General features: G+C 59.7%; 3 protein-coding genes across 3 annotated transcripts in view; 2 read left to right on the plus strand and 1 right to left on the minus strand.

Annotated features, from left to right (window-relative positions):
• Positions 1 to 6,944: 6,944 nt before the first annotated feature.
• VOLCADRAFT_115853 (uncharacterized protein) lies at positions 6,945 to 13,514 on the plus strand (the record flags this gene model as incomplete). Its single annotated transcript, XM_002945879.1, has 13 exons — positions 6,945 to 6,956; positions 7,051 to 7,278; positions 7,978 to 8,153; positions 9,028 to 9,160; positions 9,577 to 9,774; positions 10,268 to 10,388; positions 10,613 to 10,719; positions 11,015 to 11,146; positions 11,361 to 11,444; positions 11,717 to 11,881; positions 12,257 to 12,367; positions 12,611 to 12,769; positions 13,293 to 13,514. 13 exons carry the CDS (start codon positions 6,945 to 6,947, stop codon positions 13,512 to 13,514), a joined length of 1,848 nt encoding a protein of 615 aa, XP_002945925.1.
• A 1,413-nt stretch (positions 13,515 to 14,927) lies between these two features.
• ast5 (aspartate aminotransferase) lies at positions 14,928 to 18,246 on the minus strand (the record flags this gene model as incomplete). The annotated part of the gene is made up of 6 exons (XM_002946235.1): positions 14,928 to 15,208; positions 15,885 to 16,026; positions 16,252 to 16,386; positions 16,759 to 16,949; positions 17,462 to 17,633; positions 18,139 to 18,246. 6 exons carry the CDS (start codon positions 18,244 to 18,246, stop codon positions 14,928 to 14,930), a joined length of 1,029 nt encoding a protein of 342 aa, XP_002946281.1.
• A 548-nt stretch (positions 18,247 to 18,794) lies between these two features.
• VOLCADRAFT_78955 (DNA photolyase) overlaps positions 18,795 to 22,114 on the plus strand; it is a 7,731-nt gene continuing 4,411 nt past the window's right edge. Inside the window, exons 1-4 of the mRNA XM_002945880.1 lie at positions 18,795 to 18,960; positions 19,923 to 19,953; positions 20,614 to 20,670; positions 21,375 to 21,690. Of these exons, the coding sequence (XP_002945926.1) occupies positions 18,843 to 18,960; positions 19,923 to 19,953; positions 20,614 to 20,670; positions 21,375 to 21,690 (522 nt within the window). The 5' untranslated portion in view covers positions 18,795 to 18,842. The remainder of the gene's footprint in view (positions 18,961 to 19,922; positions 19,954 to 20,613; positions 20,671 to 21,374; positions 21,691 to 22,114) is intronic.

Genomic DNA, 22,114 nt, shown 5'->3' on the forward strand with positions numbered 1-22,114 from the left:
GGCCACTCCGACCGACACACACAGACACACACACACACACACACCAGCCCACCTGGTTCACAGGTAGTCGAACACCCTACCGCCCAGCCGCTGGTGCAGCTCATTGCGGGAGATGGTCAGCACCTCCGTACGCGTGTCGCACACCGCACTAGAGGTCCGCAGGGCCACGCCGTCAGAACGGACCTCCCCAAAGCACTGGCCCGCGGTCAGCAGCCCCAGCTCCACAAACACCAGCTCCGGACCTGTGGACAGCTGACGAGGGACGCGGGCCTGCCACACAGGCAAGGACGCGGAACCCGCAGTGGGAGGGCTGCCGCCGCCGCCGCCGCCGCCGCCGGCGGCGGCGGCAGCGGCTGACGCCCATCCTCCCGGAATCTGCGATATCGACGGCGATCGGGAGCCGGCGACAGGCGGCAGCCCAGGGGGGCTGTTCGGCGCGGCGCCGCCGTTGTCGCTGTCAGACGTGCCGTACTGCACCTCTCCCCTGTCGTGCACTGCCGCCGCCGCTGCCAGCGTCGACGGGGCACCCAGCGCGCCAGGCATGATCACGTCTTCGTACATCGCCTCCGTACGTTCGCCTAGCATCCGTGGTACGACACCAAAGCGGTCAAGGGGGTCGGCGGCGGCGGCATGGCTGCTGCGCCGTCGGTGGCGGTTCTGCCGCTGACCGCCGCCCTGCCCCTCCGGCGGCGGCAGCGGCGGCGAGTGCTGATTGCTGCCCGACAGCTGGTCCCTGGCCGGGGTCTGCGGTACCGACCCCGCTGCCCCATATTGCTGTTGCTGCGGTGGCTGCTGATACATTTGATACCCCCCCACCGGCGAGCCGGGCACCCCACCCGGCTGCGCGGCGGCGCTGTGCCGCCGCCAGGTCACATCAGTAGAGGAGGAGGAAGAGGAGACGGAGCGGGATGGGTCCTTAGAACCGCCGCCGCCAGGGGCGGCGGCGGCGGCGGCGGAGCCGCCGCTTTGCGCTCGGCCGTTCGTACCTGCCACTGGCAACCACCTGGATGGCAGCACCCCCCCGCCTGCCGCCACCGCCGCCGCGGCCATGGGCCCCCCCACGTCGGAGGTAACGGGTCTGGATCCCGGAGGCGATGACAGTAGCAGTTGCTGCAGCTGCTGCTGTGTGTACGATAAGGGCTGAGTGAGGCTTCCGTTACCGTTACCGTTGCTGCTAGAGGGGTTAGTGGAGGAGGCGTTAGTTGTTTTACCGGGGCGTTGGGGCGTACGGTCCCGGATGTTGGTGGGGACGGCGGTGGGGACGGGTGCGGAGGTGGTGTTGTGCAGGGAACCTCGTCCCATGAGAGTTTGGATGGCGGCTGTAGCTGAGACGGAGGTATGGAGGAGCTCACCGCGGGGGCTGCCGGGGGTGCCGTACTGCGAAACACAGCGGGTTTAAGGGGTGGGGAGACCCCGGGGGGACTCATATGCTGCAAGGAAACAAGAAGAGGAATATGAACTGCCGAAAGGCTTCCGAAGTTCGAAACTGCCCCCAGTGAGTCCTAAACCCCCTTGGCCGCTTGGCGTTGTGGGGATTACGATATGAGCGGATTTTTTGCGGGTTTTGAAAAAAGCTTGGTTACTAGTGGGGGTAACTAAGCAACATACCGCTGTTGCAAGCGGCTGAAGAACTACTACTACTACTGCTACTACTGCCACTACTGCCACTATTCACAGCTACTTCCCCTCAACCTCAATACTCGCGTACAAAACCCTGAAGAAGCCCCTTTCCCCCCCCCCTCCCGCAGCAGCACCCTCCCCCCAATTCTCCCACCGAAACACACACACTTCACCCCACCCTCCCCTCCTTTCCCTCCCATTCCCCGACCCCAACACTCACCCCAAACCTGCCTCCCCCTCCCGCACCCTGACTCAGCCTCCGTACACGCCCCGGCGACACGGGCGCGGAGGTGGCCGGGGAAGACCCCGACGTGGAGGCGGGTGTCGAAACCCTGCCGAGTGGCCCCCCTGGACCCGCCGCGGGGTGGTACCCCGAGGAGGAGCCGAACGGCGCCACGGACGGGACGCCGTGAAGAAGAGCCGCCGCCGTCGCCGTCTGGTCGCGTACGGCAGACAGCTCCGCGGAGATTCTGTTGAGGCGGTTGCGGGCCTTATCGTCCAGGGCTACTTGTTTTAGTAGCCGTACACATCCGGATCGGATGATGTACAGGTCATTACCCACTGAGCCTTGTTTGTAAACCACCTAGCGGGGGGAGAGGGGAGAGAGGGGGTAAGAGGACGGGGGAACTTAAAACCGGCGTTTAGCCTAGTTGCTTCTGTTACAATTCCACTCGTGGAACAGTATACAATAAAGAGCTGTACACAACACCGCACAGCCCCCGCTCCAGAAATCCACGACTTAACGTCGTGGATGTGTTTTTTAATTTAACTTCCCCCTTCCTCTGCCCTCCCCCCACTCCCCCCAACTTACCCGCAATAGCGTGTCTTAAAGCCTATCCCCCTTTCCCCCCTTTTCCCCCTCCCTTCCCCGTACCAGTCTTCTTTCTCCACGACAATAACTTCCCCTCATACCTCTCTCCCCCCCCCCAAAATACACACACACACACACACACACACACACAAGGTCACACGCTCACACGCCACCTTCCCCTCGTATCCCCCCCTCCTCAACCGCTCAGCTCACCGTTCCACCTGAGAACGTGTGCAGCCTCAGTACCCTGACCAGCTGCCTGAGCTCCGCCCCGCTCAGGGCGGCAAACACGGGCAGTTCCTCCAGGCTCTCCACCAGCGCCTCCACGTCCCAATGGCTTTCCGTGCCCAACACAGCACACAGCTGCGGGGGGGAGCGGGAGGGGGAGGGGGAGGAGGGGGAAAGACGAAGGAGTGAAGCTGATGCCATGGAAAGAGCAGAACTGACCAGTAGGCGTTCTTGAAGGGGAAGGGGGGGAAAGACGAACCACAAACGAGTGAAGCTGCTGCCAGGGCAAGAGTGTACCAGACGTACCGTGACCGAAAAGCGTCCGTGAAGACGGCGAAGGGAAGGGGGGAAGAGAGGGTGAAACGGGTGAGAGGGTGAAACGGGTTTTAGATGTCTGCGTGTACATGTGTGCACGTGTATGCGTATGGGCGGGAGGGGTAAATTGAACTTAAGCGATTGTATGGCTTGGTTATGGTATGCTAAGTGGGGAAGAGGAAGTTGTTTTAGAATCCGCCGGAAAATGTTTGTCATCATTCTGCAACGACGTCAGCCACCTCTCGCCCGCTTTTCCCCCCTTCCTTTTCCCCTGCCATGTCAGGTGGGGATCGTGTTTTACTCGCGCCGTCGTTCCTTCCCTCCATCGCCGTCCCCGCTCTCCATCCGAAACCAGGGGGAGGCGCAGGGTTGACGTCATCATGTGTCAAGGGGGGGGGGACGAAACCAGGGGGAGGGGGTCTTAAGAGGTCATCTCCCCCCCCCCCAACCTACACCCCACAGCCGGCCCCCAAGCTCCCCCACAACCTGCTGCAGTCCGATGGCGACGCACTCCACACGCCCGCCCATGGCCACTGCCGTACAAGGCCACCGCAGCCGCTGCAGCGGGTCATTGCCACCGCCGTCGCCTCCACCGCCGCTTCCGCCTCCGCCTCCGCCTCTGCTGGCCCCTCGTCCCTCAGGCCACTCCCCAGCCTGCTCGCCGCAGCCGTCCACGGTTCCCCTGCCGATGCCGTCAACCTCTCCTGCTATACCGGCGCAGCTGCTGCGGCGATGGCCGCTACCACCGCCACCGCCGCCGCCGCCGCCGCTGCTACTGCCAACTCCACCTGGACCGGAAACCTGACCGCCGCTAAAACTACCCCCGGACGCCATCTCCGCTCTCGTAGCCAGAAGCGCGCGAGTAGTGATCGACGGCGACGCCGGCACCTCATCCAACGCCGCCGCCGTGACGCTGCGCGGCAACCGCGACAACCAGCCCATATCCACTGCCCCCAAGCTGTCGCCGCGGTGCAGAATCATCACCCGTCGGCGGCGGCTGCGGCGACGACGACGCTGCCTTGGCCGTTCGTGCTTGACGACACGCTTAGCTGTTCCATCAGGTGCCGTCGACTAGGATACTGGGAAATGGGGAAGCCCTGGGAGGGCTGCTGAGCCAGCTGCGGCGGCAGCGGTGGTGGGGGTTGTGGTAGTAGAGGTGGTTGGGGTGGAGGTGGCGGTGGAGGGGGCCGGGGTGTGAGGGCCTCCAGGCTGTGCCGGCCGAAGCGGTTGTTCTCCGGGGCCAGTGGTGGCGGTGCTGCGGACCCGTCCCAGTGGCCATCCACCACCTCCACCTAGCACCACACCAGTACATCCCCAGCCAGGAAAACGGGGGAGGGAGGGGCCAGAGAGGGAGGGAGGGAGAGGGGGCTAAGAACAAGGAAAGCAGCACCGGGTTGCGTTACTTACATACATACATTACATTTCAGGTGAAGAGGTAGAGGAGAGGGGGGGAGAAACACGGCACAGGGCACGGGAGCCCTGACTCAGAAGCAGAAGCAACACCCATGACTGTGGGGCACCACCCCCCCACCTGACCCCGCGCCACCGGAGGGGGGGGGCCCTCTTTGGGCCCGCTGCGACTGAAACAGTGAGGTGCCGTTGACAGCACCCGTCGCCCCCGTGGGACGCCCTAACCCCCTCCCCACCCCCTCTCTCCCCGCACCCAGGGGTCGCGGGCTCCCTTTTCAACCCTTTCCCGGTATAACATCCCGCCGGGGCCCCTCTGCCGCTTGATAACATCCCCACCCCTCCTTTGGACCTGCCCTGCCCTGCCCCTCTCTCCTGCCGTGCGGGCGCCAACCCACCCTCCCTCCCAACCACACCCCGTCCGCACCTCCCCGGACATCACCACCAGCAGCACTTCCTGAGGGGTGCCCTTCAAGCACAGGGCCTCACCGGGCTGGAACTCCAACACCTGTGGAATGTGTGTGTGTGTGAATGTGTGCATGTATATGACCGGGGGGAGGTATTTGGGGCGGACAGCCCCAGCGGGGGATGGCGCCGGGGGGGGGGGTCGTCAAGTGAGGAAAGGGGAAGTCTACGCCTTTACGGGGACTGGGCGGATGAGATAGGCCCCCTCCGGCTCCTTCCTTAGGGGGCCACCTCACCCCTCCTCTCCTCCTCTCCCTCCCCTCCTCCGAATTTTAAAAACATTGGGCACAATTTCTCCTTCCGCCCTCCCCTCCTCTGGCCCCTTCCTCCAGTCGGCCCATCTCTGCCCCTCGCCTCACATGCGCCCGTCGTGCCACAGCCATGCGGGCGTTACGTGTAAGTCGGCTGAGGGCTGAGGTCTGGTACAGCACCTCGTCAATGACCTGAAGGCGGGGTTAGTGGAAACGGGTAAAGGGGGGAATAGTAGGGGTTGGGCTTGACTTGGGCTTGGGAGAACGAGGAAGCGGTGGCACAGGGTAAGCATCGCGATCTGGGTTATTTTTCCGTTCTTCCATTTTGGTTCCATCATTCCACTTTGGATCCATCAGGGATCCACGCCCTGTTGCCGGTGGACACATGCGTGTGTTTTCTGTTGGGGGTGGATGTTACGTAGTACCCTGATTGACGGGATCGCGAGACAAATCCGGCATCCGGTGGCCTTATATCTGTCTGTCTGTTTGTCTGTCTGTCTGTCTGTTGCACCAGAATTACTTCGAGCCCACGTTGGGACCCAGCAGGCATGACATGCAAGATAGGCTGACATGCAAGAGAGGGCATACGAGGACATTTACCGCGAATGGGCTCTCGCCGCTTTGCTGTACGGTGCAGATGCGATGGCGTGTATGACGTGGCCATTACCTCTAGGTAGCTCTCTGTACGAGCTTCGGGAGCCAATTGGAGGTATGTTCGCCGGGCAGCATGGCGCTGGTCTCCTGCTCCTCGGAACGCTGCTGTGACTGCGGTTACTTTATTGACCAGGGCCTGGGCCCAGCCTGGATGTCGTCCGTGATTGCGACAGGCGTGCAGGCGAGTTGGAAGGGAAAGGAATTGGGACATAACCGTTGTGTACGCAGAAAGGTGTCACAGTATTGCAGCATGGGGATGAGCACATGATAGCGGATAGGTAGGTCGTTCCCGGTCCCATGGATAGTCCTGTAGGTGGCTGGGTGGCGAACCGCAAGAGGTCCTCTTCCAGCGAAAGCCATGCCAGGGAGTAAATTGAGTGTGTCGACAAACAAGATGTTTAAGGAAAAGGCATGTCGCGTCCTTCCGTGCATGTTGGAAGAAGGACAGGCTGAATTCACATTGAACACGATGCAAACTCAAGGCAACAGTGAAATGCTTCGACCAATGCATACTCATGGCCATTTCAAACAGTCCATATCGCGTAAGGCTACGCGTAAGGCTACTGGCGTATAAGGAAGCAACGCAGCCCCTTACAAAGATAGGTAAGTCCCTCCCCCATGTCAGCAGCCGCCAGCTTCCCAGCACCCTTGCGTCCTCACACAGTAAGAAGGCCATCTCTGTATGCACTCACGGTCTTTGTTGTGGATGTCGACTTCCAGCTCCTCGTCGTGTACATCTCCTCCCTGCCCGATGTCCATGTCTGCAGAGGTTTACCTTAACAAGCTGTTGCTTACATATGTATCAAAAGTGCTAATTATTTGACATAGCTGTCGACTTGATAGCGATTGCTTTCAGTTGGTGAGGGGGCGAGGCTGGCGGGCGCGATTGTGGAGCTCCCGAGGTAGTCAGTGTGCGCCTATGGAGTATGGACAAGTGTTGAATCAACCGTCTCCGGGTTGCGGCAAAGGAGCATTGCTGAAACCGAGTTACTGCAACACGACTGTGCCGTACCTTGACGACTACCCGGGGCTAGTGCCTTGTGCCATAGCGAGTGTCTCCTTAGGAGGTATGCCTGTTTTACGCCCTTATTTTGCATGTATCCTAGCTTGTAATTCACGTATTGAGACGTGACCAATCCAAGCTTTGCCATGCTTCAGAGTTGACCATGCGCTGTTGATTATTGGAATAAATAATGGTCATAACAGTAAGCATTTTTGAAGGCGCCCCAGCTGAAAGCGTTTCCCTGGTATCCATGACAAACATGTAGACCCCACATTCCCACAATTGACCCGGCGCAGGATGGCGACGCCAAGGCCGCCGCTCCAAAGCGGCCGGCTGCTGCAGCTACCAGCAAGCCTGCTTCTGGGAACAGCGCCGCGCCAAGGGCTGCAGCCAGCCCCTCCCGATTGCGCGCAGGCGCTGCATCCAAACCTGCCATCACCAGCAAGCCGGCCGCAGGAAAGGCCCCCTCTTCCACCAAGCCAGCAGCAACGGGTACCAGCAAGTCCGGATCCGCCGGCAGCAAGGTACGGCACCCTCGCATAGCCATGGGGACATGGGGCCGGAGCCCGTCGGAGATGTAGAGCAGAACGGCGCCCCCAACAGCGAATAGTCGCGGGCTGACTGGTAATGATAGATGCCACCTTCCTCCCCTTCCTGGAGCTGGTAATCACCCGCTTCCAAAACCACACACACACACACACACACACACACGCACGCACACCCACCCTTCATATTGACATGTGGATCTGGGTTCCGTCGTTGACTGTGTGGTCCTGTGATGGCCATTCATGACTGCGGTGTCGATACAGTCCTGGCTGCTTCATTCATCCATTCATCCATTCATCCATTCATTGCGGGAGGGGCGAGTTGCGGCAGCACGATGCGGAAGACGAAGAGTTCCGCCGCCATGCAGTATACGTAGGCAGATAGATAGAGGAGGGGAGAGAGAAACTTCCGCAAGGGACACACTGATCGGAGTGAAAGCTCTCCGGCAACAGCCAGGTCTGATCCCGTCTGATCCAGTGCGGCTGCGACCCATGGGACGGCGGCTTGAGGCTGCGTGAGCTTGCTGCTGGTAGTTGGTACTGCTGTCACAACTGAAGCTATCCTTGTCGCCGTCCGTGGACCGTGGACCGTGTCCGTGGACGGTGTTACCCTTCTTCCCCTAAAGGGGACGGGGAACCCAAAGGTGACCAAAGGGGAGCCCTTTTTTTCCCTCGCAGGCTACCGGCACCGCCAAGAGCGGCGCTGGTGGTGGTGGCGGTGGTGGTGGTGCTAAGGGGGGAGCTTCCAAGGGCGGAGTTAAGGGGACTGCATCCCAGGCGCGGAGCCCGGCAGGGCCGGTGGCTGAGCAGGTGGCGGGACCGGACCCGGAGGTTGAGGCGGCTAGGAAAGCCGAGTAAGTGATGCCACCACGGCAGCTGTGCTCCCATAAAGTGTGGTAAATGGTTGTGTGGGGCCGGGGGAGAAGGGGGACATAAAACATAGACACCTTGATGGACCACACTATTGAGGATTGGTTACTCAGGTTTATTTTATTTTGTTTTGTTTCCATAGCTGGGTGGTTTCATAGCGGCGTGTGTCGAAGCGAGGAGGGGAGATCACCTTCTGGTAACCAGGGGAAGGGGGGGCCCCACCCCACCCCAAGGGCGGACGGACGCCCCTCACCCACTGAGCCCCCTCACGCACCTCACGGGCACAGCCCCCTCACGCAGGAAGGGAGGGAGGGAGGGAGGGTACAACCAGAGACGGCGAGGCAACACGCCAAACCTTACCAGCAGCCACCAGCCATCAGGTCCTTCCGTGCCGTGACGGGATACCCGGGGGCTCCCTCGTCCCCTCGCACACACATATTCCGAGCCAACACCCCACCAGAAGCACACAAACACACAAACCACTCCACCCCCAACCCCCGACCCTGAACTATTTTCGCGAGGGGCCCTTTCCACCACCCCCCCCCTTGGCCCCCCCCCAGCTGGCTGGCTGGCTGGCTGCTCACTCAGGCCCTCACTACCTCCCCTGACTAGATGCTCCTTTTCGCGGCTGCTCGTCCACCTCCTATCATCCATTTCCGGGTCCATGGATTTTCCCCCCATATAACCGTGCCTACCTGTCCTTCCCACACCCTTTTCCTACATCTTGTTCATGCATCCCCGCCCTCCCCACCTTTCCATGTAGCATCTGTGTTATTACCTTCACGCAATCTTGTACGATGTGTTGTGCCTGTGAGGATGATGATCCCCTCTGTCCACCGTGATGGGGCGTTTACCCAGGCTCGAGGCCAAGGCGGCTGCGGAGATGGAGGCGCTCCGGCGGGCGGCCTGGCAGGCGCAGGTGGAGTACGAGCGCAAGCAGGAGGCTAAGAGGCGGCAGCAGAGAGAGGAGGAGGCCAAGAGGAAAAAGGAGGTGAGGCCGAGGGGGGGGTTGTAAGGACGAGGGAGGGCGAGGGAGGGTGGTAGCTAGGAAGAAATGCATATATATAGTAGATAGAGTGACCCGGCAAGGAAGGAACAACAGGGAAAAGCTGTGGAGAGCTCCATCGGCAGGCCCTGGGAATGCGCAGGCCGTACCACAGGAAAGACGTCGATGGTACAACGATGGTCAACGACGGACAATTTGCTGCTCGCTCGTCAGCACCGCTTAGCCAACTGCGCACCCCCGGTTTCCCCATCCGGTGCAGTGATATATATCCACAGCTTTTCCCTGTTGTTCCTTCCTTGCCGGGTCACTCGGACGGGTAACCCGCCCTCCTTCCCCCCCCCACATACTCACATACACATACACATACACATACACATACACACACAACCCGCCCTGGGCAGGAAGCCGCCCTGCGCAAAGCGCTGCTGGAGGCCGCCTACGACGGTGATGACGCCCAGCTGCGCGTGGGTCTGTCCCGGGCTCGCGACGAGGGTTACCTGCGGCCCGAGCCCGTGGAGGCCGCTGACGGGCACGGGAACACCCTGCTGAGTGAGGCGGCGGCGGGGGGGGCACTGAGCACCGTGCAGATGCTGCTGCAGGTGAGAGCGGCAGCTTCGCAGGAGCAGGAGGGGGAGGAGGAAGGGGGAGGGGGAGGAAGGGGGAGGAGGGAGGAGGGAGGAAGGGGGAGGAGGGAGGAGGGAGGAGGGAGGAGGGTGTTGCTCAGAAATGGGTTACGGCAGATGATGGAGCAACGCGTTGAGAAGCATAATGTAAACAGTTTGCAAGTGGGAAACGAAGAGGCAATAGCTCAAGGGGACGTTTTGTTGCAGGAGGGTTCTGAGGCCCTCCTTCCCCACCGTCTTCATTTCCCAGCTGGCGTCCCGTCCTCTGGACCCGTTCCTGGTTAGGCAACACTCCCCTCCTCAGGGGGCCCCTTACCTCCTACACAGTGAGCACATACCTTTCCCTCCCTCCCTCCCCTCCCTCCCCTACCTCCCCTACCTCCCCTAGTTCTACGTTTGTTACTCTCTTGCCCTGGCAGCAGCTTCAATCGTGTGTGGTTCGTCTTTCCCTCCCTCCCCTTCCCCCTAGCTTGGAGCCGACCCGAACACCCGGGGGGAGTTTCTGCGCAGTCCGCTGTGGCGAGCTGCCTTCCTAGGCCAGGAGGAGGTGGTGCCGGTGCTGCTGCAGGGAGGGGCAGACCCGAGGATAGGTGGGTGGGTGGGTGGGTGGGTGTATGTGCCAGGAGAAGGGTGTGTGTGATGCCTATCCACCTGCCTTCCTGGCCCCCCGCGTCCCATTCTGCCTCCCTCCTCTCTCCCCCACCCCCCCCTTCGCTGCCCGCACCTCCCTGCACCCCATTCGGGCCCCGGGGAGGACATTGACGAAAAAAACACATTTGGACACACGCGACCCCACGTCTTCCCCTCCAAGCAGGTAACGAGGGGGGGGAGTTACCCGAGCACGTGGCTCCTCCGGCCATCAAGGAGGTCCTTCGGGCTTGGGATGTGGCCAAGACGGATCAGCTCATACAGCAGTTCGAGGTGGGTGCAACACTTGGGGATGTGGGGATGAAGCGGGGTGTGTGTGGGGGGGGGAGTTCTTCTGAGTGCGCATTTGGTTTGGTGAGGTGCGGCTGCAGTGTACAGCAGTGTACGGCAGTGTCGTGCCCTCTCCCGTGTCTCAGCTCCACCCACTAGCAGCTTTAAATCTTTTCTATCTCTCCCCTCCTCCTCCACCTTCGTCACCTTTGCGTAAACTTGTGCTGTCTTCCTGCGCCCGACCGCATCTCCCTCCGGCACACATACACACGCACACACACACACACACGCACCTCAGGCACGACGTCTGGAGCGAGCTGCCGCCGTACAGGCCGAGCGAGCCCAGGCTGTTCGTGGATGCGAGGAGTCCCTGGCAGCGGCGGAGGAGGCGCACAGCCGGGCTCAGCAGCTGCTGAGACACGCAAGAATGGTGGGTGGCTCGGTAATGCTCGGTGGCCAGAGGACCTGGACGAGGGCAGGTGCATGAGCTGGGGTGCATGAGCTGGGGTTTGAAATGTACGACCTCTCGCGGTGTCACTCCCGTCTAAAACCCTGGACCACCTCCCCCATTGGCCCCCATCATTGCATCCCGATACGGCGAAACACACACACATACACTCACACATATATATACATGCACGCAGGAGCTGGAGAAGCGGATCCACGAGTACGACACTTGTGTTGAGGAGAAGAAGCCCGAGGGCCTTACAGGGGTGGCGCTAGACCAGGTAGAGATTGGGGGGTGGGGGTGGGGGGGGTATGGCAGGGGTGTTGGCGGGGGTTTTGGGGGGGGGGATGACGGGGATGTTGGGGGGTGGGTGGGTTGGGTTTGTGTGGCAACCGGGGGGTGTTGCTCTCATGCTGCTGACTAGGTCGCGCACTGGAGGTGTGCTGGGTGTCATGCCACGTGTCGCTTGCGTGTGTATGTTGTTACAGGGTGGTTAACTTCGCCAGCGGCCCCCTTTCCCTGCGTGTGTGTATGTGTTTTGCCGTACTGCAGATCCATTCGGCGGAGAAGGTTGTGGAGGACGCTCGGAAACGCGCCACGGAGGCCGCGGAGGCGCTGGATACCGCTCGGTTGCGGCTGCATCGTGAGCAGCAGCAGCAGCTGGCGGAGGGTGGCGAGGAGGCGGAGGCGCTGCCAGGGGTGCCTGTTGCCGTACGGGTGAGGTGAAGACGTATGTGTGTTTGGGTTCTTTTGTAATGATCTGAGCCGTGATGGGGTTGTGTGTGTGTGTGTGTGTGTGTGTTTTACTTGGTCGCTTCATTGGCGTATTGGCAATTAGCCTTAGCCCGTGTGGTTACGACCGTCATGAGCCGCAAAATGCCACCTCAGGGTGCCAGGTATCCTTTCCTTCGCAGCGCGGAGGTTCCATTTTTTGCCTTCCCGCCCTCCCCGGCCCAACAGGCCCCCGCATGGGGAACCCATTTCGGAAGGCTTGAACTCTTTCCCCTTCCCCTCTCTCTTTCTGTCTCTCCTTTCTGTTACCCCTACTTGCCCTCCCCCTCCCCCTGCTCCTGCTCCTGCTCCCCACTTCAGGCCCTCAACGATGTGCTCATTCGCGATGTGGGCGGGCTCATTGCGGCCAGCGGCAAGTGGCCCCTGGTGATTGACACCTCGGGGCAGGCCAGTGTGTTCCTCAGATACCAGGTGAGGGGTCCGCATTGTTAATATGTAGGCGGGGAGGAGGAGGGGGAAGTTGTCTGTCTGTCTGTCTGTCTATCTCTCTATCTCTCTCTGTCTGCCGTCTGGCGTGTAGACCTGTTCGTCTGTCGTGTTCCCGATTGTATGCCGGTCTGTTTGTCCCATTTCCCCTAACCTTTCTCCCCCCCTCCCTCCCCCTTCCCCCTCCTCTTCTCCCCCCCTTTTTCACGCCCTCTTCCCCCCCCCAAGGACACCAACTACGTCAACGCGCTCAACAGCCGCCACATGGAACCCCACATGCTCAGGCGCGCCCTGCTGGGGGCAATACGGTACGGCAAAGCCATGGTGCTGGACCTGCAGGACTGCGACCTTTGGCCGGAGATGCCGAGAATGTTTGACCAGGTGCTTGTGTGTGTATGTGTGTATTGGGGGGGGGGAAGAGGTCTCCTTTGGGGAGGAGGAAACACACACACACACACACACACAAGGGGGGGGAAAGGCGTAGGAAATATTTCGGGTATTGGCAGAATGGAGCGAATGGGGGGGGCCCGGGAGTTGTACGGCAGACCAGCACACCAGCCAGGGTGGAATTTGGAGAAGGGATTGTGGCGGTTTAGGAGGGCAGGAAAGTGCCCGATGGGGAATAAGGCCCGTGTAGTGCGGGTCCCCCTAACCCCGCATCACCACGGTCACAGGCGCGGGCTGCCGTGGGTGCCAGGTGTGCATCCATCGGCCCTTGGACGCCGTGATGTGATCTGATCTGGCATCTGAACTCTCGCCACCTAACTGAACATTCAGATGGCTCCAACGAAGTATCCGACATGGCATGACGTGACACCACACCACCTGCTGCCATCTTTTCGCCACCTGCCACCTGTGGCACACACACACACACATACACACACACACACTTCCCCCTCCGCGGTCCCAGGTCCATCCCGGTTTGTTGGCCTCGGTGTTGGATCGGTCGCTACTCAAGGAGGAGCGATACACCGCACTCATACGTGCGGAGGACGGAGAGGAGTACGACAAGAACAAATTCCAGGAGTCGCGGATTAGGGCCTTTGGCTTCATCGTGCTCACTTCCTCCCGGCAGCCCAACCCCCAACTCGTGGAGCGAATGTACTGTCTGAGGGTCATGATTACCGAATAGCCGCCGGTGGGGGTCGAAGGGGTGATCTCCAGGAAAAGGAAAGAGGGCCCCGAACAGGCAGGACCAGGACCAGGACCTGCCAGGCAGGCAGACAGGGGGCAGGGGAGGACGGGGTAGCGGAGGAGAAGGAGAGGGGGAAAGACAAACCACGAATGAATGAAGCTGCTGCCGAGGAAGGGAAAGGGGGGGGGGGAAACGGATGGCACAAGAGAGCTAAGAGAGGTGGCGCAGGGTGGTTCCGTCCGGAGACACCGTTACTGCGGTTGGCGGGGCAGCAGGGGCAATAGATATCAGGGGAGCTATGAGAGTCCTCACAGTGCTTTGTCACAAGAGTGGAATAAAGTGGATGGGTGCCTACGCACCATCCTACGCATTCCTTTCGGCACACGGACAGTGCCAACCCTATACAGTGCCCGCGCAGTACTTCAAATACTCGGGGTCGTAACCCAAAAAATCCGAGGACGGAAGTCTCTGCAGCTCCGTCTCCGGCAAACAGTTTAAGAAAAATCAAGTCTCAGGAGGAATTTATTATGAGACATCAGCACAGCGCCTACATAGCCGCGTCCCCCAGCAGCTGCCGATGGGCGAGAGCTCCAGCTGCGGCATTCGAGCCCGACTCTGCTGGTAACGATAGCCTGTTGCAGTCTCTCCAGGCCTTTACAACTGGACTGTTGACACGGAGGTACTCGATCATGTATTCTCTCGGACGTGACGAAAGAAGGATATATCTATGTTTTCACATATACCCTGAGCACGTTTGCCGACGCAATGGCACTTGCCAGGCGGAAGGGCCCATGGCGTACACAATAATTCCCGGCGCGCAGAAGATTAAACGTAAAATATAAGATGATGATATGGTTGTGCGAACAAGAATAAAAAACACATGATAACACCAGATTGCTTTTTCGGGTTTCGGATTGGGAGAGTCTGAGTGGTGGTCTGGCCAGGTGGGGCAGCTCCGCAAGTGCGCTAAGGGACATCTTTCGTGCGCCCCTCCCTTCCTCCCCCCACAAAAACATGCTGCGTCGTTCGCTCACCCCCTCATGGCTTTCGTGCGGCCTAATCGAGCACCATACGGGACACGGGTGGGCCCCCCCGGGCCCAGCCCCGAAGGAGCGCCCCTCCAGCATCTCGCCGCCACCACACAACAATGCCCACATCCCCAAACCAAGCAACACCTCTTCTACCATGCAGGCGCTCCCTTTCTTTCCTCCTCTCCCCACTCTCCCACTCTCCTCTCCGGCACACCCTCGAGCAACTCCTCTCCTCAACAACACCTTCACTCTGGAAGCTCCCCGACAACCCTCCCGCGGTGGGGCCGCGGTAAGCCTCATCCCCCCATTTCCCGTCCCGACACGCATATGCACACACATGCACCGCCACCTCGCCCCGAAGCCCCTCCCCTTCGACGAACTAAGCAGCCACGTCCGCGTTGCTGGCAGGGAAGTGCCCGGACACCGCCGCTGCCTTGGCCCTCGCCTCCTGCTCCGCCTGCCTCATAGCCGCCGCAATCCTCCCCGCCGCCTCCTCCAACGCCTCCTCCCTCGCCACCAGCGCCACCCGCACATACCCCCTTCCCCCCGGACCGAAACCTTGACCAGGAGATAGCGCCACACCCGTGTACGACACGAGGTGCTGACAAAAGGCCACGTCATCATCAACTCCAGGGGGGAGCCGTATCCACAAGTACATGCCTAGGATAGAGGCGGGGTGGGCGGTGAGGGGAGGGGATCGGGGGCGGGGGTTGGATTTGGAATTGATAGGAAATATGGCGATGGTATCTGGGACACGACGGTTGCCGTGTTGGCTAGGCACTCACTTGTGGGGTAATGCGATGAGCACGTGGAGATAGGGTGTGGGTCTGAAGGTATGTTGGGTGTGTGGGTCGCCGAAATGTGTGTGTGTGGGTGGGGGAGGGGAGAGCTGTGTGTGAGAGAGGAAGGGGATGGGGGAAAGACGAGCCACGAGCGAGTGGAGCTGATGGGATGGTGATGGTGATGGGGGAGGCGGATGGATTTCTAACATCTACGCGTGTATCTGGGGTCCTGATATCCAAGTCGTGTGTGATGATCACCAACCGCAAGGACACGTGCTTCTCCTCTCCCGTCCCTTTCCCCCACCCTTCCTCCTTCTCCACTCGGCCCTCGGGCTAACCTCTCTCTCCCCCCCAAACTCCCAAACAAACACACGCATGCCTCCCCCCTCTTTTCCCCGTCCTTTTCCCCCGTCCCCTCTCCTCCCCTCCCCTCCCCGATCTGGCCCAAAGGAATGCCCGGTTCAGCCCGCACTTGGCATCACTGGCACGAACCACCACCAGAACCCCCTCTCCCCCTTCCCCTACCCCCCCTCCCTCTCCCCACCCCACCCCACCTGCCGTCGGCATCTGCACCTCGCACCCCTTCCCCCTCAGGGCCCCCGCCATGACCTCAGCTCGCCGCTGCCACACTCCCGCATCCCGCCGTACAACCTCCCGGGGTAGCTTCAGACACGCCACACCCATCCGCATGATACCCTGAAGCCACCATGGAGGGACCAGGCGGGCAGAGATACACAGGGGGTAGGGGGGAAGGGGGCGGTGCTGAAAGGCACAAAAACACACACAGGCGCACATTGTACCGCAGGAACAAGTGGAGGAGAGAGCACGACACCCCCTCCCCCAGCCGCTGGAAAGCCCTTAGCCCCTTTCACCCTCCCCCCTCGCCACAAGCGCCCCCCTCCTCCCTTTCCCCCCTCGAACCTTGTACTGATTAAAGTCAATCGGCGCCTTCAACGCCTCCAACGACGCCACCGCCTCTCGGCACCCAAGCGCAAAACCCAGTCTGAACCCGCCCAAGTGGTACGACTTGGCGAAGGAAAACAGCTCCAACACACACTCCCGACCCCCAGGCAAACACAAGGGCGAGGGGGAGGGCTCCGAGCCGAATACCTGAGCGGGGTGGGAAGAGGGGTTTTAGGGTTTCCTTAGCTTTATGCGCCATGGTTGGAAGGCCTTCTTGCCTTTAACCCTAGCTTTTTGCAGGTTGGTTTTGGGAAGTTTGGAGCTTGGTTGGGATGCGTGAGGTTAGTTAATTCGGTTGTTCGTTCACACCTCCCGCTCACCGGGGTAGGTGAGGACAATGCGAGATCCGACATTCCTCCCGACAGCATAACTACCAGTACAACTGCCACTTTGCTACAATACCACTACAATCCAGCACATATACACACATATACATTCATACTACCCCTAAATCACCCAACCTACCAAGTCAATGTACGGATTATCGTGGATTAGCAATATGCCGTACTTTCGGCACAGATCCACCGCCGCCTGAAAGAACTCCGTCGTGGCAACCGCCGAGGTGGGGTTGTTCGGGTAGTTGAGCAGCATCACCCGGGCCCGGGCCAGGTCCGCGGCGCCCAGCTGGTCCAGCCGAGGGAGGAAGTCTTGGGCGCCTAGGGGCATGTACAGGGGAACCAGACCGGCGACCTGCACTGCGAGCCGGCGGCGGCGGCATTCACGCGCCGGGAGGGGGGAAGGGAGGGAGGGGGGGAAGGGAGGGAGGGGGGGGGGAGGGAGGGAGGGGGGGGGGAGGCGAACCACAGATACGAGTGAAGCTGATACCAGGGATAGACGGGTATTCTGGGAATAGACACTGATACTGAAGAAGATTGGAAGGGAGGGGGAAATCTCAGGGGAAGCAGGACAGCGAAGAATCCATTACAGGGGAAAAGGAAGGGGGAAGTGAGCACTTGCCAAGCCGTGTGGGGTTTTGGCTGGGGTTTGGTGGCACGGTAGGTCAGTTTTGGGGGCAAGAGAAAACACAGATTGACGGCAGGTCCCCGGCGAAGAGACAACTCGAAGCGCGCAAACAGACATACGTACATATGGACGTGCAATTTGTAAGATGCAAATGTGGGGGCTGTACTGCGTATCTGTACGGCAACACCAGATCTAAGTCACTCACCGGCTCCAAAGTACGACGGATATGCCACGTCGGTCATGAGAATGCCGTCTCCCGGGTCAGCCACCGCCATCAGCGCGTGCGCTAAACCCTCCTGGGCTCCGATGAGACTTAGAGCTTCCGTAGCGGGGTCTAGCTGCATGCCGTACCGAGTTCCGTACCACTCAGTGGCTGCCTGCGAATGGGAGAGAGGCCAATGGGGTTGCAGCTCAGCGGGTGTCGCTGGTCGTCGCCACCAGGTTCCACCGCCGGCCATTGCCGTACTGAATCCAACTTCAAACCCTCGCTTCCCCTCCCCCTTCCCGCCCCCTCCCTAACCGCCCGCTTCAACTCGATGACAACCTGGACAAGCGCCGAACCCGCCTGGCCGGCTGGCTAGACTGGCGGGGTTAGACTGCCAGACTGACCTCAAGCAGGGGCATAGTTCCACTCTTCAGGCAGTAGCTGTGTGTCGTTGGGTCGTCCACAGAAGCCTGAAAGGAAGCCGGGGGAGGGAGAGAGGAATCGAGTTCTGGGAAGGGAGTGGGCCGGGCAGCGAGAAAGAAGGGGAGAGGAGGTTAACTAGCTAACTAACGGCCAAGCTAACTAACGGCCAAGCGACGCCGCAGGGCGGATAAGCGATGAGCATAGGAGGATTGAGTTGATATTATTAGGGTTTTATTAGGGTTCCGGCGCCCCACCTTGAGCGCTTCAAGAGCTTCTGGTGGGGGTGGCAAATCGGATGCTCCGATGCTGAGGTCGACGACGGTCACCCCAGCAGCTCGCGCTCGCGTCTTGGCCTCGTCCATTAGAAGGAATACACCAGGCGAAGGCACCCTGCTGCTTCTGTACTTGCGGTTGCTCATGGTGCCTGGGCTGCGCAGCTCCAGGGCCGCCTCGCGGCAGCAATAGAAACGTTTTAAAGGTAAATATACAAGCCCGGTTGCTAGAGCAGGTAGTAGATTATGGTTAAGTTATCATGCATATCATGTATCGTAGCTTCTGCCAGTAAAACACCTGCAAGTCAAAATATGCAGCTCCGAAGCCAGGTCGCTTCTGCGGTAACCGCTTTGACAATTTAGGAAATGCATATATATAATTGGCTATTGGAATTTACACAATTGAAACGCCCACGCAAAAGAGCCTAGGTGATTACAACAGGCTGTTCGTCTTGGTGCAAGCCATTTGGAAGCGCGACCGATTCATTAAGCCTCCCACCTCAAATCGTCAAGGACGCCCATCCTTTCCTTCTTCTATAAAAATTCTAAAGCTCTCCACACAAAGACCCCACTCATCGGCCAGCACCTTTTCCTGCGTGTGGCTTCCGCTTCGCCGAGCCACACGAGCCACACGTCACCGAGGACCGGCGCCAGCCGCGCGCGCCACGCGCCGCGCGCTGGCTTGCATGGCAGGCCCCAAGAACAGCATTCTATGGTTTCGAAAAGGTTTGCGGCTGCACGACAACCCCGCGCTGCTGGAGGCCTGCAGGGGCGCGGCCCACGTGTACCCCGTCTTCATCTTGGGTGGGTGAATCTGCATCGTTGGATAGGGCTGATTGGGTTGGTTCATTAAATCGTTGGGAATTTTGGTGTGTGCGTGTGTGAGGGATGTTGATGTAGAATGCTCCTGAATACACTTGCGACGGGGATTACAGAAGGGCGGGTGGAGGCAGCAGACTGCGAGGTAAGGCTGGTATGGTACACGGCTTATTCGCACTGCGTGACCCCTGACCAGCCGGCCTGGAGTTTTCCGGTGCCTCTCCTGGTGCCCACCGGGGGTAAAGCTAGGCCCGACTGACCTTGTATGTATGTATGTATGTATGTATGTATGTATGTATGTATGTATGTATGTATGTATGTATGTATGTATGTATGTATGTATGTATGTATGTATGTATGTATGTATGACGTTGATTACACTGTGGGCTGAAAAGCCGGGGGCCCAGGGCCGAAGCACAGCGCGGGGGGCGGGTGCATACGGCTGGTTAGTCTCATGCACTCCGCCCCCGGGTCAGGCCGCACGGGAAACGACGGCCGGCACGCAACAGCGCTTGTTTGGCGCTCCAACTAGACGGGATCTATGCCCGTTGGTCTCCTAACATAAACGAAGTCGCAACTGGGGGGCTCTTCCTGCCGACCGAACGAACCGAGCATGTATGTATGTATGTATGTATGTATGTATGTATGTATGACTTATATTACACTGTGGGGCACGAAAGCCGGGGGCCGAAGCCGAAACACACAGCGCAAGGGTCGGGAGCACACAGCACAAGTCGGTTAGTCTTGTGTGCTCCCGACCCCGACTCAGACTGCCAACACTGCAGGGGCCCGGGATAGACCGGCGAAACCACAAAAGCGTTAGCGTTGCCACGACACACAGCTCCTAGACCCTCCAGAATACCGCAGGGGGAGGAATGTAAGTATGTATGTATGTATGCATGTATTGCAATAACCAGCTGACCTCCGTCCCACCCTACACCTTCCAGATCCATTCTTCCTGCAGCAGAGCTCCTACAAGTAAGTAGCAGAGGTATTAGTGCCGTACTGGTTGTGTGCTGAGGACGGGAGTGCTGTAGAGGGTGCTGGGGGGAAACTGAAGGCGACTGCGACTGCTGCTGCGGCTGACTGATGCTGATGCTACTGCTGCCGTTGAAAACCTGATAAGGAGCCTAATGCCTAATGCCGCTTATGTTTGTTGTTGAATCTATGGTGAAAATGAAAATGTAGTTCGGGTATTGAATATGTGGTGGTGGTGATGGTAATGGCGGATTGTGGGGAGATGTCCAGGGAGGTCTTTCGCCGTGCCGTGTGCACCAGACCTGGTACATTCGTACGACACCCACTGCCCGCACCAGCCGTCGCCGTACTACGCGCCTGAATATTTTCCCTCTGCCTAAAGAGGGCGCATGCAGATCCCAAGCCGCGACGCGGTCCAAGCTAAAACACCACACCACGACAACATTGAACCAAACCCGCGGTGCACATCTCGCCTTGTTCATTCTATGGCGTCGCTTTTGTTAAGACTCATCAAAGCGCCATGTATCCCGCTCCCGGGTCCTATTACTGCTGTCACCATTCGCTAGTAGTATATGTGAGAGTCGGTCACTTTCCAACAGCTTTGTCGCCATGCCGTACTACCCTGTACGACGCTTAACTATACTTCGTACCGTACTGCAGGGTTGGTGTCAACCGCTATAACTTTCTGCTGGAGTCCCTGAGGGACCTGGACGCCAGGTCAGTGGGTGGGAGGGTATTTCCCCGCCTCCCCCCCCTCCAACACGGGGTGGGGTGGGGTTTAAGGTGCCGGGGGAACGGGTTTTACAAAATGGATTACCCTAGGGGAAGGTTACGGGGTGAGATGTAGCGGCAGTAGCAGGAGTAGTAGCAGGCAGGGTGGGGTTTTTAGAGTGTATGAAGTGTATGAAACCTCCGGTCCGCCTCTTATGGACTGTATAGAGATTTGAGGGTGTGGGGGGGGGGCCTGCGAAGGGGGCGCTGGAGAGCTCTGATGACTGTGCGTGTGCAGCGAAGCGGCGGCGGCGGGACCCTCCGCGTATGATCCGCAGTGCCCTGTTGTCGTGTACCGCCGCCGCCGCAGCGATTTAGTCCGACTGTGGTGGGCAAAGGAGAAATGAAGCCCCAGGGTCCCAGTACTCACTCTCACGCACTTAACGACTAATCCAGGGAGGGTGGGAGGCAGTGTGATGTAACACTGATGCACCGCTTTCCCCTCTTCCCCCCTCTCCCCCCCTCTCCCCCCCTCTCCCCCCCTCTCCCCCCCTCTCCCCCCTTCTCCCCGTGGCGTCATCGCGCTCCCTGTTTCCAATGGAGTTCCCCTTTTCCTGCCCTGCTCTCTTTGCCTGGATCCAACAAAAACGTTTTTCGATGCACACACGCACAAATACACACACGCGCTCGCGCGCTCACACCACCCGCAGCTTCCGGTCCCGGGGATCTCGGCTGCTGGTGCTGCGCGGCAAACCCGAGGAGGTCTTTCCCCGGGTGTTCCGGGAGTGGCGCATCACGCAGCTGTGTTTTGAAGTCGACACGGAGCCGTACGCACGCGTCCGTGATGCCCGCATTCAGGGCCTTGCTGACGAGGCGGGAGTGGCGGTGTGGACGGCTGTCAGCCACACGCTCTACGTGGGTTTGTTTTGCTCGTGTACGGCAGGAAGGCACGGCCCGGTGCTGGGAGGGTGCTGGTTGTGGAAGGAGAAGGCACCGGCTCCAGGGGGGAGGAGGGGGCCTGCGTGTGTGTATTTTTTGATTGTATGGTCGCGGTGGTGTTGGTGTACTACGGGGTCCCGTACAGGGTCCCGTACAGGGTCCTGTACAGATGCGAGGCTCTTAGTTAAGCAACGGATAGGACACCGCCCCCTCCGGATCGTAACCCTGTTTAGGCAACGAATAAGCCTCAGGTCAGAGGTGCCTGACAGATTCTCTCCCCTTCAACCCCCTCCACTGCTTTGCCGTACTCCTAACCATTGGCCAACTGTTATTTATATCACATTCCTTAAGTCTTTTCTCCTCCTCCCTCAACCCCCCATATCTCTCTGCAGTTTCTTCTCCTTCTAATTGCAGCCGGAAGGGTTCGAAGCCCGCCATGCACATCATCTGTTATTCCTCGTCATATATTGCAACCCTACTCTCCTCTCCTTTCCTGCCCCCCCCCCCCCCC

This window comes from Volvox carteri (genome assembly GCF_000143455.1).
Source record: "Volvox carteri f. nagariensis unplaced genomic scaffold VOLCAscaffold_1, whole genome shotgun sequence".
In the NCBI taxonomy this organism is placed as follows: Eukaryota; Viridiplantae; Chlorophyta; class Chlorophyceae; order Chlamydomonadales; family Volvocaceae; genus Volvox; species Volvox carteri.